At 43.7% G+C, this 16781-nt stretch overlaps 1 protein-coding gene across 4 annotated transcripts in view; it reads right to left on the bottom strand.

Moving 5' to 3' along the window:
- The window catches only part of ITPK1 (inositol-tetrakisphosphate 1-kinase), a 137450-nt gene that overhangs the window by 43398 nt on the left and 77271 nt on the right, over positions 1-16781 (bottom strand). For all 4 annotated transcript variants that reach the window (XM_040557241.1, XM_040557240.1, XM_040557244.1 and 1 more), the window contains one exon: positions 13043-13160. In XM_040557241.1, the coding sequence (XP_040413175.1) occupies positions 13043-13160 (118 nt within the window). The remainder of the gene's footprint in view (positions 1-13042; positions 13161-16781) is intronic.

Here is a 16781-nt window from a genome sequence, read left to right as displayed (position 1 = left end):
CTGATATGCTTTGAATCCCAGCTCTGTCTCTATTAGCTGGCTTTTGTTTGTGCCAAAAGTTCAGGGCTCCAACAAAAGGCAAAATGGTCAATGCAGACAGAAATGGGTGCTGTTAGGTGAAGGTCGTACTTACTTTTGTAGGCAAAATTAAATCAATTTGGACTTGAAAATAGAAAAGATTCTTAACTATTTCACTCTCCAGGCTCTTGAGCCACCTTGCAACTGGGATAAGGTGGGGAGAAGGGGAGGAAAAAAACCTGAGTGCTCTTCCCACCAGCTCACCTTAATGTTTCTTATATGGATTGCACGCCGAAGTGGCTGCAACAGGCAGGACAGGACTTGATAAGCCTGGATACTGAACTACCTCAGAACAACCGATTTCCTTGTAGGAAGAACAAAAAAAGGAAGGGCTTGGTGTGTATACTCCATCTGTCTTTCTTGCTCTTTCTTCTTTGTGTTTTTCAGGGAGGGAAGCAGCCTCCTCAGCACATATGAACTACTTGTTTAAGCTCTTTCACTTAACTTCTTTACTCTCTTTTCCCTCCGCTCCTCTTTCTTCGACTTGTGCCCAGGCTGTGGTTTAACAACATGCAGCTCAGCAGCAACCCTGCTTTTGTGTGTTCTTGCGTCCAGTGCCCCCATAAACAGACACTCCTGCCTGCCTGCGTCTGCTGTCAAGCACTGGCACGCTGCCCCTGAGTTGTACTGGAATAAACACGTGTGGGGCTGTGCTGGAAAACACATCAGGGAACCAGTGCAGAATGAAAATAAAATGACTGGGAGACAGGGGCAGGTCTTAAAAAATGGATTAGTTGCCTGATCCAGTCCATGGCTTGGCCCAGCAAACGTTTGCGCTGGGTAGTGTGAGCTGGTGGCACATCACTGAGCAGGGACGTGCACCAACTGGGGGCAGCAAAAAGTCTAGGCAGCTACTGCTGCTGCAGCTGGTGCACGAAGCCAGCCCCAAGCATACAAACCTTCACAAACCAACCACTTCGGGTCCTCCACCCGTACCTGCCTGTAAAGGGCAACACATGCCTGTTTGGCACAGGCAGCACTATTGTTTCAGCTGCTTGGTTAGATAAACAATCTAAAAAGCTTCACCAACCACTTCAGCTGAAAACATGTAACCAGTGGCATTGTTTCACAAAGGATTTACCTAATTCTCAAGATCATCTCTGAAAATAATCAGTCTAAGGAGAAGGCAAGAGGGAAGAGGCAAAGCACTGCATGATCTTGGCTCAGGACAGGCGTGCACTTGCAGAGAGCTGCATCCACGGCGCGGTTGCTGCCAGAGGTGCAATTACCACCTGGAACGGTTACCCTGCACCAACACCTGCACTGATGTAGCTATACAGGCTGTAAGGGTGCTTTATTCTGGTACAGTTTATCCCTCTTCCCACGCAGGAAGTTGTGTAAGAGCATCCACATTAGAGCTATCATTCACTCGTAGAAATGAAAAGCAACACACCTAATATAGCCAAGTCCTCAGACCATTTTACAGGGGACTCTCATATCACTCTAGCTATATAACTACATTACAGCTATAGTAAGTCCTTAAGGTTTAAGTTTTTTTTTTTTCCTTCTCAAAATACCAAAGAACAGAAGCAATCATGATCAGCTCCAGTACCGAAAAAAATTACTTTCCCACAGTGTAAGACCTTGAGGGAAAGCAGGTTTACAGAACTGCCTGTATTTCATAAATAGCTCCCAAACAGGAGGGCACTGCGGGAGGTGTTGGAAGACACAACACTCAGAGTAAGTGTAAAACTAGCAAGTGGAGAGACCTGTAGTCCCTAAAATACTTCTACTACATAGATAAACACAATTCAAAATTTTAGCAGTTTAATTAACTGGCAGCATAACAATTGGTTAGAAAACGCATTGTCAAAATTCATGATCGCAATAAAATGCTTGGGTAGACTTTTCCCCCAAAGTCAAATCAGACTACTGATTACACAGCAGCACAAATTACCTGAATAAAAACCCATCTGCAGCCTGGCATACCTGCAAGACAACCTAGATCAGATCCATGCAATGCCAAGGAATTTATGGTAGGATTTATTTCCCTGCAGCAAAATACAAGGCAATTTCATTTGAACTGGTTAGCTTTCTTATTGCAAGTGCTCCTCCAGAACTGTATCTGCTTCCTGCCAAAATTAAGTTGTTGTGTTTTGTTGCTGTTGTTTGTTTTTTTTAGTTTTTTTTTTTTGACATTTTCTTAAATAGGAACTAAAACACTGTCCCAAAGAGCTACAGTGGCATCAGCAAATTACATGGGAGAAGAACTCAGCTGATCCGATACACTTCTCTCCTTCTAGAAAACCAACACTAATTGCCCAATATTGAAGTAACTGCAGTTTATCTCCTGGCAAATTCTTGTGAGGATTCCCAAATCAGCAATTAGTATTTGTCCCATTGTGCTGCTCTGCCTAATATCTTATGCAAATTATACAATTTATAGCTCTAGATTTAACGTGCGGTTGCCTAACCAATGCCGCAGGGCAGGAGGAGCGTGCTGATTCAGGAATCCATCGCTCAGCCGCCTCACCCTTATGAACCAAGTGACAAACTCATTCCTCAGATTTCTCTGCCGGGAAGGAAATATTTGGTCCTGCTGCACCACGTCCACGTGAACAGGTGCAGACAGAGCACAGCTCCCCTCTCAGCATCCCAAATCAGGCAGAACGAAGCCAGCTTCAGTCCCAAAGTCAGCCAGCCATGCTAACGTGGCTGTGCCCCACCAGAACGTACGGCTTTTCATAAGGGAGCAGGGCCAAACGTACCCGTGTCTGGCTGCACCTACCTACGGAGACTTCCCCCAGCATCAGCCCAAGACTGCTCCGACTGCTTTGTGCTTATGCCCCTAGTACTGAGCATTTGTTACTCGTCTCCTGTGCTGGGCTGGCGCTGGACAAGTATCTGTCACCATTCCAGTGTGACACCATTAAGCTCCCCGGCTCAAGCTGCCAATAGTTGATGTTTTTCATTCTGAAGCACAATGAACATAAAATACCGGTCTGGGAAGGACCTCACCAGATTACCTGCCCCAGGCACACTGCATTCAGGCAAGATGAAATGCTCCTAACACCAACAGTGACAGGTGTTTGCCTAGTCTGTCCCTAAAACCTCTGACAAGGGAGGTTCCTAATGCCTCCATTAGTTTGTCCCGGAGATACAGCAGCCTTGTGACCACATCTTATCATACTTACCTTCTCCTCCCCACCTTCAGACAAGCAGGTGGAGAGGCTTCCCAAGTGCTGACTAACCCTCAAAAGGTTTCCTTGTGAAACAAGGAAGTCCGGCTGGCGTTTTGGAGATCAAAAGACTAAGTAGGGTTGTAGCCAAAGCCCCGAATCTCAACAGCAGAGATCGAGAATGCCTGGTTCTGGGCCCTTCAGCTCTACTCGTGGCATTTCCTCAGAGCATCAGCAAGTCTACCAGGACTATCCAAACAACTAAAGTATCCCCACAGATTTGGCTGCAGCGAACCTGAATGCAGTAGCTTACAGTTCCCAAAAGCTCAGTGCTATATTCTGGCGGACTGATAAATTCCCTTAATATGTGCCTTGCCTACGTGTAGACTGACATGAAGCCAACCCTTCCTGACTAAACATGAACCAGGACTTAGCGCAGGACTTAGCTCGGTGTCCCTGCTACCGGATGGGTGTCTTGTCTGTGCACCACCACCTCAGTAAGCTGGTGTGACAGACTGGGCTCTAAGTGAGGAGAAGTTGAACTTCTTCAGTGAAGTTAAACCTCCACACGGGACCAAGATCTTTGTGGATCTTCAGCTGTTAATAAAATACAGATCAGAAAGGAATAAGCTCTTCCTGAATGTTAACATCTTCCATCACCTTCTTAATATGTTTAGCAACCCTCAGTCAAGAGAAGGACCCTCCTCAGAATAAGCACATGCCCTTCCTCAGAAAAGACACGCGGTGGGTAGATGTCTGCACTGCTGACACGTGGCATCTCTGCAGGACGGATTTCACTGCTGGCTGCTCACTGAGTCTGAGACAGAGCAAACACCCCCATAACATCCTCAAGCTGGAAAAGAAGGAGCTGGAACATGAGCACTCCCTCATGTAGGAATCCTAATGCCACATCTACAGTTAACAGGCTCAGTAACAGCTGGGTTCTCACCCGTCTCCTTATCCCACGGGACATGAAAGAAGCTGGCAGCTGTGGTGCAGCATGGGGAAAAAGCAGCAGCTATTCTGACCGTGGGCCAGGCTCGTTAAGGCAACCAGGAGGGCGAGACCTGTGAAGTACTATTTGTTTGTTCATTTTCATATTTACACGGGAGATGCACTTTGCAACTTGTCGATTTTCCTCATGATAGTGCCAGGCAGCAAGGGAGGAAATGAAACAAGAAGTTCTGAAATTCACTGAAGGTTCCCAGTGCTGTAACGCCCTGTCCCAGACAATGCACGAGCATGATCTGGAGGAAAGTCTTTGATCCTCTAGTAGAACAAGAGCTAATCATCAAAATCCTTCAAGGGTGTTCAGTAATGCTAAGTCCCTGGCATTATACTACAAGTGTCTGCTCAGCCGTGCCATGGTTCTGTCCCCACGTACACACCCTGCCTCACTCCACAGGGCTTAGTGTGGGCTCTAACACAGCAGAAGAGAGCTATGGAAGAAAAAAATGGTCATAAATGTATCATCAAGCTATGTTTCTGATAAAATAATAGTTTTATCTTGTAAGGCTGTATTTGAATTTCCCACTTAAGATGCAGAGTGCTGATAATAATTAATATAAAGTCCCAAGACTTTATTCACAATATGGTAAGAGTGCCAAAATATTACTACTTGTACCAGGTTTAAAATGTATGTCAAACTAAGAAATGTTTTAAATCACCACCGTGGTTTTAGGCATTCCTGTTTCATGGGAGGTGAGAACCAGAAGATGGGGATTATCAAACCACATGGGACCACAGATCAGCTGAGACAGTGTGATCTCAACTTCTGTGACTCAGCAGTGGACTTCGGACCAGAGGAACGTGTGTACACATTGTATCTGAAAAAAGCCCAAGTTATGGAGTTCAGAGTTCATAAATCAAATTTCTTCCTAACATCCACCTGTCATTGCCATACACCTCAAAACACGACTATTTGTAAACTTTCAAAACTCAGCTGTGAACATTTCCTATCTTTGTCAATCCAGCTATTCTCTTAGATGATGTTTTATGGAAATTGCACAGATATTCTGTGGAACCCTATTGGAACCCCACTCTGACCTGGTAGGAAAAAGGAGAGCATTTGTCCTTTTCCATGTATTCATATTTTGTTTGCTCAGGTTCTGTTCCGCCTCTGACAGCCCCAGCTTTATCTCACTTTCCCCTTGCATGGTTGTCTCTTGGCCCTGACCATGTCTCTTTTCTCCAACACTTCTTTCATTTCTAACACGTTTTTTTTAAATTCAGGAAAGCAGAACTGAAAACAGTCTTCTGGGGAGAGAAAGCACGTTATTTCCATAACTGTATGCTCAGTATCTTCTACGCTATTTTTGGCCACCATAATCTTTTTGTTTGGTTCTGTTGGCATGTTCTCTTTTGACTATTGAGGCAGAGGGGGCAGAAGTTTCCAGTGAGCTGTCCACTGTGACGCCGAGGTCTTTCCTGAGCAGTGAGTCAATTTAGAAGTTAACAATGCATGACTGTTCATATTATTTCTTTATGGGCCCAAGAGACTGCAATAAACTTGATCTATCATCACACTGACTCTTAACTTACTTTGGTTAGACCCACCTGATATTCCTGTCTCCCATAGCTTGGAAAAAACTAAGCAATTTGGATTTATCTGAAAAAAAAAAATTGCCACCTCAAGAGGCGGTTCATTCGCCTTTTCCAGACTGATTACTAAATGTTCTGGAACACCACTGGTATGGGATGTTTGGCTCACCACATCGAAAGCAGCCTGTTTCTTTCTCTCGCTGTCTTTGGTCTTTGTCTTGCACTTTGTGATGTTTCAGTTTACTTTGTCAGCTCTCAAAGCAGTCACTTTTTTTTTTAAAGTAATTTCCATGTGCTAACTGTAGTATCCACCTATCCAAACTTCACTTGACAACTTTGAAGGGCTCTAAAGACCAGAAGGCCTGAAGGCAACCACAGCAACAAGGCCAAACAGCGCCACGTGGGACAGGCACAATTTCTACCACTGATTATTTTACCCTGATTTAACAAGCAGTGGTTCACTCCCAGCGTGCAGAGTTTAACAAGTTGAACAAGTTGGGTATTTCACTACAAATCCCACTAGTTCTGAAACATGCTCTACGTACCTCTTGCCCACCAAACAGGCTACAACAGGATACAGCGTATACCTGTAACACTACCACACCTTCTTCTCAGTGTCCTCCCTTTCCATTTTCATTGATCTAAGCTGTATCCTGCAGAATCAGTGGTTTGTTTCCTTTATATAGAAGCACTACAGTGACCTGAACCATGATCAGGGACATTCCAGAAGAGCTGACTGCCCCCATACAGACATGCCTGCCTATGGATGTATTTGGATATCTCCATTTCCACCTCATACACAGTGCTTACACATCAGGAAAAAAAAAATCAGCACTTTCCAACGTATACTGTAAGAAGAGTATCCCAAACAGGAATGACAAGAAGAATCCTCGCTCCTCCTTTCCACATTCTAGAGAAAGAATAACCTTCAAGAATTGATCAATGTTCTGTTCTTAAAACAGAAACTGAAGGTGTCTTAGAAAAGCCACATGACAATGGCGTGCAGTGATTTTACCCCATAAAAGCCGATTCAGCCTTTCTTCTGGTTCATCCAAACTCCAGTCACAAAATTCATAAAGGTCTTGCTTAAATTGCTATAAGCTTCTCCATGTTTTCAGCTTTATTGAGTACACACATGCTTTGAAATGATGCACATGGGTGTAAACCAAAAGTCACCAACACTAGCATGCAATAAGCGGATAAAAGGGCCAGCTTTGTTTCTTTCTAGATGCTGATAAGCAAAGGAGACTGAAAGTGGGAAGCAGAATCCACATATCTGGCCAGAAAAGGCACACATGATTTAAAGAGTAAACCTAACTGCACCCAAAAATAACATCTGAACTTCACAGACAGGCTTATCTGGAAAGCTTAGTGACTGACCATCAAAACTACTGGGATAGAAGACGACTGTTTGTTGGTTCAGGGAGTTCTGACATGCTATGAGCCAACACCATTAAAATGCTTTGTATTTTCTTCTCTGGGTTTTGTGTCTGTGTTGGACTGCAGGATCTCCTTGAACAATGTCAAGCTCATGTATCTTAGCAGGCCAGAAGTACCAAGCCAGCAGACTACCACTCCTGGTTGGGAGAACTAGGACCACGAGCAAGTCTTCATTTCCACATCGCCCCCTCCAGCTCTCTGGTTCCCCCTACCTTCTGCAACAGCTCAAAATGATAAATTCTGGGAAAGGGGAAGAAGGGTAAGAGGGGAAAGGAGAGTATATTCCTATTTTCTGTTTATGAAATGGATAGCTTTCAGCATTCTTGACAAGAGCAAGAAACAGTACAAAAGAGGAGATTCCAGGTTCCCATTGTGGCTTCCCTCTTTCTTTTCCTGCTACCTCTCTGAGGACAGGATTAGTCCTTTGGAAGCAGCTGTCTACTTTGAATTTCAAAGCCTGGCATTCTTTATTGTAATACCAAGTTGCCCTTGCCTCTGTCAATTTGCTCCTACGGGAACGAAGGAGCTTTTATGAGCAAGATGCCAGGTGACACCTCTTTGGGTCAGAAGTCCCGGAGTTTTTGCAGTTTGGCACAGTGGGGCTGAGATGTACAAAGGTGCTGGCAGCCAGAGCACACAGCACTACCACATGCAACATTGCTGCGTGCTGATGCTCTTTGGACAAGATCCTTCCAGTTGCAGAGAATTTTGATTACACTCCAGTTACTTCCCTCAATGCTTGTACACTAGTTTTCAGACAGAAATTAAAATGCAGCGAGGGAAGATGCACCACACTTGGAGCGAGGTAATAAGACATCTGTTTGTATGTGCTCCTGGAGGGAAGAGAACATGTAATTAACGAAGACGACTTCTGCATCCAAAACTTGGTGTGGCTATTGCACTAACACACAGCCTTCTAACTCGGATGTTTTAGTGATACGTTCTTACATAAACAAGTGAGCCAGAGGTGGATGATTTAGGGCCTTTAAATTAAAACAGATTTTTCTTTTCATTTTAATATGAGCTTCAAATGTAGATAGAGGTGCCTAAAGTTGACCTATGTGAATATTCTTCTCCCTCCCCTCTGACCAAACCTGCTAACTAAAGCAGGCCACACACTGCAGTGACCACAGCTTCAAAAGGTGAATGTATAGCTATGTATATAAAGCTATTTTCAGGCACTTTAACTGGGTGGCCTCATTTTGGGAAGTTCTGAGTATGCCCCACTCCAGATATGTACATCCTCCATAACTTACAAAAAATAAAGTCGAACTACTTTCTTTGATGTTGAATTGTAAGAACCCAGGTTTCTACTCAACAATAGACCTATGATTTCTGATAAAAACACCGCCCACACGCATTGCTCGACGTCAGAGGCAGTGTACGTATATTTGGAAAAGAGGTTCCTGCCTGGAAAAACGTGGCATCTATAGGGAAGAGACAGGCAGACAAGTGTCAGGAGAAGAAAGAGATGCACAAGGGTGGCGTGCTGTGCCTGAGGTCATGAAGCAAGTCAAAACCAGCACCAAGCAGAAAACCCAGTCACAGATCAAGTGCCTTACCCATTACATCATGCTGAGCCACTCTCCCAGGCACAAAAGACACATGCAGTTGTTCAAGAGGTATTTCTAAGACAGAGACTCAGAATCTAATAAAAAGAAGTTCAGGGAAAAGCGAATGGTGCAGTGCTCTGTTCCTTAATATTGCCAAAAATCAGAAAGGAGCGCACAGAGCAATAGCATCTCATGTAATAGTAAACACTCAAACATAAATGATTTCAATTACACACCGCGATGAAAATATCACAGCTAAATGGCTTTGTATTGTTCCACTGTCCTCAGGGAATAATTCCCCTATTTCAAAAAAGATCATTAGGAGAGAGAGGAATTCAGGAGCCACAACTAGGTTCATATAAGAACTCTTAAAACCATTTAAAAAAAACAAACAAACAAAAAACAGGTGAAAATATTTATAGAAATGAACTCCAGGGTCTGCAGTATCTGAAGCTCAAACACCACTGAAGAAACTGTAAGTCACATACGGGCGACAGAAAAGGAAACTGAGTTTTGTATGCAAGCATTAACTAGACAGAGCACCTAGTGCGTAGCAAGTTGATCAGTTTTGATTTTAATTCCTTCAGTTTAGATTATTACTATTACATTTAAAAGTCTTTAATCTTTAAAATAAAAAGGCTATATTCCCAAGCCTACTCACAGTGATTATCTGTAACCATCTTAAGCATAATTTAAAAAGTCAGATCTTGAACTCCGAGGTTGTAAGATCACAGCTTTTCAAGACAGCTTCTGAGAATTTAGTTATTTTTCATGAGGTTGAAGCTTCAAAAAGGCTGACCCAGCTCCAACCACACAGTAATCTGCAAAAATGAAATTTGTTAAACAATGCTCCTAATCTTTCACTAAACGTTACAGAAGCTGATCTAGAATACTTCTGTATCACAAGTCATTCTTCACTGATAAGTAAGCAAAGCCATACAGCTGCCAAGAGAACTCAACTGCCACACCAAAAAAATCTTTTCAGTGATTTATTTCAAGATAGACCTGCCAGCTATGTAGGACACAAGCAGGGAATGCAAGCTTTATTTTTGAAGTCTTTTTTCAAATGACTTAGAAGTGAAGGTTTCAGAATGACTAGGTCTGTTTGAGCTTGCACTCAAAATAACAGAGTACAGGAAAAAGAGGAAGTCACAACCCTGATTGGACTATTTCTTCCAAAAAAAAAAATCCATGAAAATCAATGCTAAAACAGCTTTTCATATATACATATATATATTTTTAGAAGAGAGTCCCACTTCCTTCCAAGGGAGATATCACTATCCGAACTGAAAAAAAGGATCTCTGGAAGTCACCTCACCCACTGTTAGCTACATCCTACCCTGTTAAACGCTGGGGTCAAGGTGAATCCTGGAGCAGGTTGCCCGGAGTGGTCGTGCAGCCTCCTTCCATGGAGATATACAAAGCCCAGCTGGACACGGTCCTGCTTTGAGCACTGGGGGGACTAGATGATCTCCAGGGACCCCTTCCAGCCTGCAGTTCTGTGAACCCTGTATTTCCACAAGTGTCAGTGGAAAGAGTGGTTACAGTGCCAATCCAGGACCTAGAAAGTTCAGGTTCCGCTCCATGCTTTGCACCAAACTGCATGTACAGCTCTTGCCTACTTGCAGTTCTCCTCACTGTTCATTTAAGGGCTACAGACTGCAACAGCAGAGAGAAAGCTTGGGCTACGAAACATCTTTCCAACCCGTCCTTGTGAGGCTGGATCAAAATGCTTATTATCCAGATATTTGACTCCATAAAGAGTATGGACAGGACTTTCAGAAAGCCTAACAATGTCCAAGTGCCCAGTTTTAGATACTTCATAGAGTGATTCCCTTTTTCGGGCCGTATGGAGAATTCACTGTTTAAAGGCATAAACTTGGATATCTGAAAGATAATTTCATTCAAAGCCAAGCTGTTGGTATAACACTGTGCCCTACTGCTGCAGAACATGGTCACCTCAGCAACATCCGACGTTTCCAATGATGCAGGCAACACAGAGGAGGATTCAGCATTGTATAAAATGGAGTGAGCAGAACACGTGTCCCTCCTCCCTTCAACCCAACTGGCGTGAATCTTCAATTATACAGTTCTTTTACGGTGTACAGGCTTGAAATGAAATGCAAACTGAAGATCATAAAAGAAGACTTTACTTTGTTTATAGTTACTTTACAACGTAATTCAATTAGAGGTTAGGATTGCCTGAATCCAAAACTGCCCTATAAATGGAACACTGAAATGTAAAGGTTTTCAAAAGCAGAATGTTCCTCCTTACACACGTATTGAACCCTCCAGAGTTTATGATATTCCTTTGGAAGAGAGAATCCCTTGCACTGAGCTTAGCCCACCACGTCACGTTTGTATCCTGTGGTAAAACAGGCTCTCTCCTTGCAGCTACATACCAGGATATTATTCTCGGTAGTGAATTCCTTCTGAAATTCCAGAACAAAAAAGGATGCAACTCTTAAGACCTTACGCTATTTACAGATGTATTACTTCTTGTTTGAGCTCTCTAAGTGCTCATTGCCTTGGGATATGACATGACAGCTGCAGAGCAGAAAACACAGTTTAGCAGGTGAAAACGAGGAGGGGAAAAAAACCACCACACTGTCTAGAGGGATGCAGCTTTTTTTGGTCTCCTGAATTTCTCACCGCAGATGATTACATGTGGGAATACAGAGGCTGGTCTACTTGGACCAGAGCGAGAAGTCAGCCAATTACTCATCTCTCTTGAGGTTTCCCCTCCTAAGGACAAAGTTGGTTCAAGGTCTCTGCTGTAATATTTCTGATGATGAGAAAAAAATAAGCTGAGATGTAGCTGGGGGACTTGGGATGGGTGTAGATATGGTCACCTAATACTAAAGCAGCCAGTGAAAATAGGTGGTGCCTTTTTCTACTTCATTCCTAAATTTTATTAACAGCTTCTCTTTAACATGTCAATTTTAACTGACACTTTAACTCTTCCCTAAGGAAGAAAAATTTACTCTTTTTTCTCACCAGTTTGACCAGAAAAGGCCAAGATATGTGCAATTCAACGTCCTTGGAAACACTGGATGCGCTCCTGAGTATAATGTTCCCAGAGATACAACATCAACAATATCAATAACAATTTAAGGAAAAACAAACAAACCCATCCTGAATCTCCCTGCTACTAGAACAAAAACCAATCCCTTCCTCAGAGCACAGGTTTCCCTTAGAACCTGTTGCCCACTCACACACAGCAATAACCACTCCAGAAAAGAAGTCCTTTTAAACTAACTGCACTTTTTCTTGTAAAGAGATTCCAAAGCACATGGGAGAGTGCTGCAATTATTGGTCATACTTTTAAATACTTGAGAGGCTCACAAAGTCACTACTTATGGGGCCAGACAGGTCAGATGCAAACAATACATCTAATAAAACCCACAATTATAAAAATACAAATCGATGAATTTCTTAGGAGCCCACGAAATAGTGCTAACACAATCATAATGGCAATTGCAGTAACACCACATTAGAACATAGATCAGAAATGCAATTTCCCTAAATTATAGTCATCTAATGTATGAAACAGTTGCTTCAAGAGCTGCTCTAAAACTGAACAAAAAAGCCAAGAAATGTTGCAAGAAAATGGCAATAGAAGAAGTAGAAAGGGAGTGAAAGACTCACTTAACCTAACAGTTAACAGGGTAAGACGCTAGCATTATTCAGGTTTAAGAGCCATGGCCTCCAAATATGGGATGGCAACTCTAATGATACCAATTACAGGCAACAGTCTGTGTCAGGTAGCTAGCCAACAACAGAAAAGCGTTTATGTTTCTTCCTAGCAATTAACTTGAGCAAGCTTCCATCTTCCAGCCTTTCTCAAATATCTTAGCTCTACTTACAATTTAATTTCTTTCAGTCTTTTCCAAAACATATTTTTTCTTCCATAAATCTCCCCAAAATTCAAGCCTTCTGGTGAAGCCTAAGGATTCTTATGATAAGCTGTTAAGCTTGTCGAGTTACTTCAATTTACCGGCATGCACAGAAAGAATGCTTTCCAGAAGCTTTCTGGGGTTGCTCACTGTAGTAAATATACTGCCCGTTAAACCCACATCATATTCTTAACCGGATGTAAACCTCCTTCGCATACTTTGAAAAAGAAGAGCATTGGAGTCCAGAATGCAATCCTGTGACACTGGAATGCTTCGGTGTTTGTGCTCCCATGGAGCTAAAGAATGTGAGAGGCCCAAAGCCACTATTTGACACCTCATAGCCAACCTCCAGAAGCCAGCTGCTTCCCTACGAGTCACAATAAAAGCCTCCTGGGAGAGGAGGCAATTGGCCTACCTTGCATGTACGCCTCTATTTGCCGAATGAGCTCATAAGACTTGGATCGGTCCAGAAGTGTCCGAATAGCCGGAAGAGGGTCCAGGATAATGGTTTCTGGATGAGCATCAATATACTCCTGCAAAACAAATACAAAGGAAAAAAAAAAAGGTATTAGGTTGGCTGAAGACTGCAGAAAATACTGAGATGGAGAAGAGAATAAAGTTAAAAACCCCAGTCAACGTCCAGCTTCTCTGCTGGAGAAGGCAAACAGAAATTGGCAATGCAGAAAGTGACCGGACAGTCTAGACGCTGACACTTGAAACAAACACAAACATGACAGCTAACTCTTTCAGGACCGCAAATTCCTCCTGTAGACTCACCATCAGCAGTGAAACCTGCACTGCAACCCCATCAACTCAGAACGGAGCCAGTGGCAAAGTGCTACAATAACAGCTGTGAGCAGGGCAAAGAAGAACAATTAGGAGAAGAAGGATGACACGCTGCTATCTTGGGGTCAGCCCTGCTTTGAATTACTCCACATGAACATCAAAACTGCCTGAGCTAAGCTCAGAACTACATCTGTGTTCTTTGATGTTGTTATTATTACTGTCCTCTAGCTGTGATGAATGCTGTGTTAAGGGCTGAATGATAAAGGCTGGATTTTTTTTGGCTGAGCTGAGAAGATTGCTGTTTTACTGTGTCTTCATTAAGGTCTCAAAGTACCCATCTTGCCATTTTTCTAAGCTCATACTCTCCTCACCACAAAGCAAAGTAACGTTCCCATGGATCTCCTCCTTGCAAACTCAGCTCCCCATTCCCTGAGGTCATGACCGCACTGCTGCATCTTGGCCATGAACGTATACACAGCTGATGGTACCGCCCTTGCGAACCCACCCATGGCTACAAAACTTTCTTCTGTTTCTCTGAACAGAAGCTGAGTTCCACTCCTTCATCCTTGCCTGAACTTGACCCCATAAAGTCAATGAATAAACAAGAATCCATCTTATCCCATCCAAAACAGGACAGACATTTCTGAAGTTAGCATCTGTCTTTGTTTAACCCAACATCCCAAAGCCATCTTTACATTTCCATTTGTTTGTTTAAATCTGTTCATGTACACGCACGGTAAATGCTCCTGCAAGTACCTCACTTTCATGAAAACCTACTTCCTTTTGTCGGTTGCTTCACAGAAAAAAAAACGCACTCCAAAAGACACTAAGGAGTATGGTGAGGTGGCCACAGGAGATGCACTTTGCTAGGCACCGACATGGGAGAGAAAAGAGTGGCGTCCTCTGTCCCCAGCAAGTGATCTTCCTCCAGCCGCTAACTGGGGAAGCAGTTCTCCCCCGGCACCCAGCACTGGCAAACTTGGTTGCTGCTGACTGCACAGTCTGGGCTGATGGCTTGCTAAAAAGGGATTATTCTCTTGAGGCTAAGAGGATCCAGTGCTGTGGTTTAGTGAACCCACTGCATCACCCACAGCACACAAGTAGCTATCCTTTACAGGCCCACAAGGCACACTTTAGCTGCAATACATGCCTGACAGAGTTAATAACCCCTGCAGAACATATAAAGTGAATTATATATTATTTTATATCCCTAAAGGTATGCTCAACTTTGCTGCCACCTGGGAAAGGTGAGGGACAGAGCCTTTCGCAGGGACTGCCACCAAAAACGTCAGGCCCAGCTGCTGCCTCACCCTTGCAGCGCCCCTGGACAAAATGTCCCCTCTGGCTCCCCGGAGCACAAGCTGGGTTCATTTCAAGTCATCAGCACTAAGAACAGTTTTCATTAGTCTCCTGTCCCCAGTATTTCCAGAGTTTCAAGCAAAGCAGTCAGTCAGCTTCCAAATACAGAACAGACTTGCTTTTTGCAGAGAAAAACTTGTTACCAATGCCTCTCAGAGCCCCGCGTGTGTCCGCGCACGCAGGCCCTTCACACAGCAGGCAGAAGACACCTTGCAAGGCTGGGCTGATCCCGTGATTAGGGCATTAGCTTAAACTTGCTGATCATGAAACTTCACTTGAGTATCTCGACACATCTACACAGCTCCTTCAGCCCCCCTATGCCTCATCTGAAAAGTTTGGAAGCTACCACACATCGTGCAGCTTCAGGAGCACAGGGAGGGGGTGGTACGGGAAGGACGGCCAACACGGTGCTGGGGGGCCATGTAAGCACACACAGCAAACAGAGTGAGCGAGCTACAGCTCAGAAATCTGATCTCAGCACGGATCTAACAGCAAACATCCTGCAGTGTTTCTGACAGGTGTACTAGCTCTTGCTTTTGTACTGCGGTGACTGCCCCTCTGCCCTGGCTGGTCCTGGTTCCTCACTGAATTTAAGCTCCTGTGCCCCTCTGTACACACTAATTGTTCCCTTCACACACACAGTTGTCCTTGCTTTGGCCTCCATCCCCTTCACTCCCCTCTAAGGAGGGAACGACTTTTCCCTCTCTTGGTTCCTTGTGCAGCTTCCCCAATCCTCCTGATGCTCGCCTCGGCATTATTGACTATCCTCCCTGTCCTGTGTTCAGGTATATGCCACCTTATTTTGGCTCATGTTACTCTATGTATTTCCAGAAGTACAAGTGTTTTTTAATGAGTTCTGTAGGGAACTTCATGGTGCTTTATTTATAACGATAATAGCTCTAAACCATATTATAAGATCATCCAAGCACTAAGTTTGACACAGCATAATGAAGTTTAACAGCAATGAAGGCGTGCTCCTGAGGCAATTCTACACCAGGCAATGCTTCAACAGCAGCAAGCATCGTAGCTGGCTTTCCAGTGACTGATTTCTGATCCTGCTGCCTTAAGGAGACTCCAAAGAGCTCTGGAAGGCAAACACAAAATAACCGAAGAGCGTGAAGGTGGGGGCTGGTTCTCAGAAGCCATTTAGAGCCTGGAGGACTTTAACAAGCCCTGCTCATGTTGAAAAGAACTTCACAGTGAAAGACAACAGCCCCTTCAAACATACACAGGAGCCTGAATACAAGCTTTTTTTTATTAAAAAAAATAAAAGAATTTCTTGGCATCAAACATGTTTCACAAACTATTCTTCAGATATTGTTTTATAGGCTTAGGTAGTCAGCCACAGGGCACAGGAATGACAAAGCTCAGAGATTGTCAGCAAAGGGCAATAAAAACCTGCATCAACGGAGTAAAGTAAAGGACCAGGACCAGAAGTGAGTTCTGGGGTTGGCTACACAGCTCTCATTTTAGCTAATCCAGAAATGACCTGCTCTTTGAAGCACAGAAGTCTGTCAGCGCAGAACAAGGCTGATGTATTTGTATAGGGCATCTCCACTTGGACACAGCTAGTGGTTAACTCCTGAAGAGCAACACTGATTGAGGGACAGAAGCATTTAAATGCACTCAGGTCCTTATAACTCTGCATCTGTTCTCATGGCATTGTGTGTTGCTTGGATTTCCATCACAAAGCATTAACCCCGCATTCAAAAGCGGAACCATTGAGTTGCAGCAGGATCCCCAAAGCAAATGCAGGGCCTCCCCTTGGGTATGCATGCTGCCAACACTTTCAGCACATGCAAAAGAAAGAGTTCCAGTATCTATGCACAGAAAAGCACTTTAATGGAAAATCAAATCGAAACCTTAACACTTACATTCCACAACAGGAGATTACAATACGAAAAATTTTGTCAGCTTCACAGGAATAATTATGGTAGCATATATGAGACCTTCTGTACACTGATTCTTTACTAGGAACTGCTGCACACTCAGCCACCACATTTTTCTGA

Source organism: Cygnus olor, chromosome 5 (genome assembly GCF_009769625.2).
Source record: "Cygnus olor isolate bCygOlo1 chromosome 5, bCygOlo1.pri.v2, whole genome shotgun sequence".
In the NCBI taxonomy this organism is placed as follows: domain Eukaryota; kingdom Metazoa; phylum Chordata; class Aves; order Anseriformes; family Anatidae; genus Cygnus; species Cygnus olor.
The sequence above is the reverse complement of the archived record's forward strand: the minus strand, read 5'-3'. Positions and strand labels throughout refer to the sequence as shown.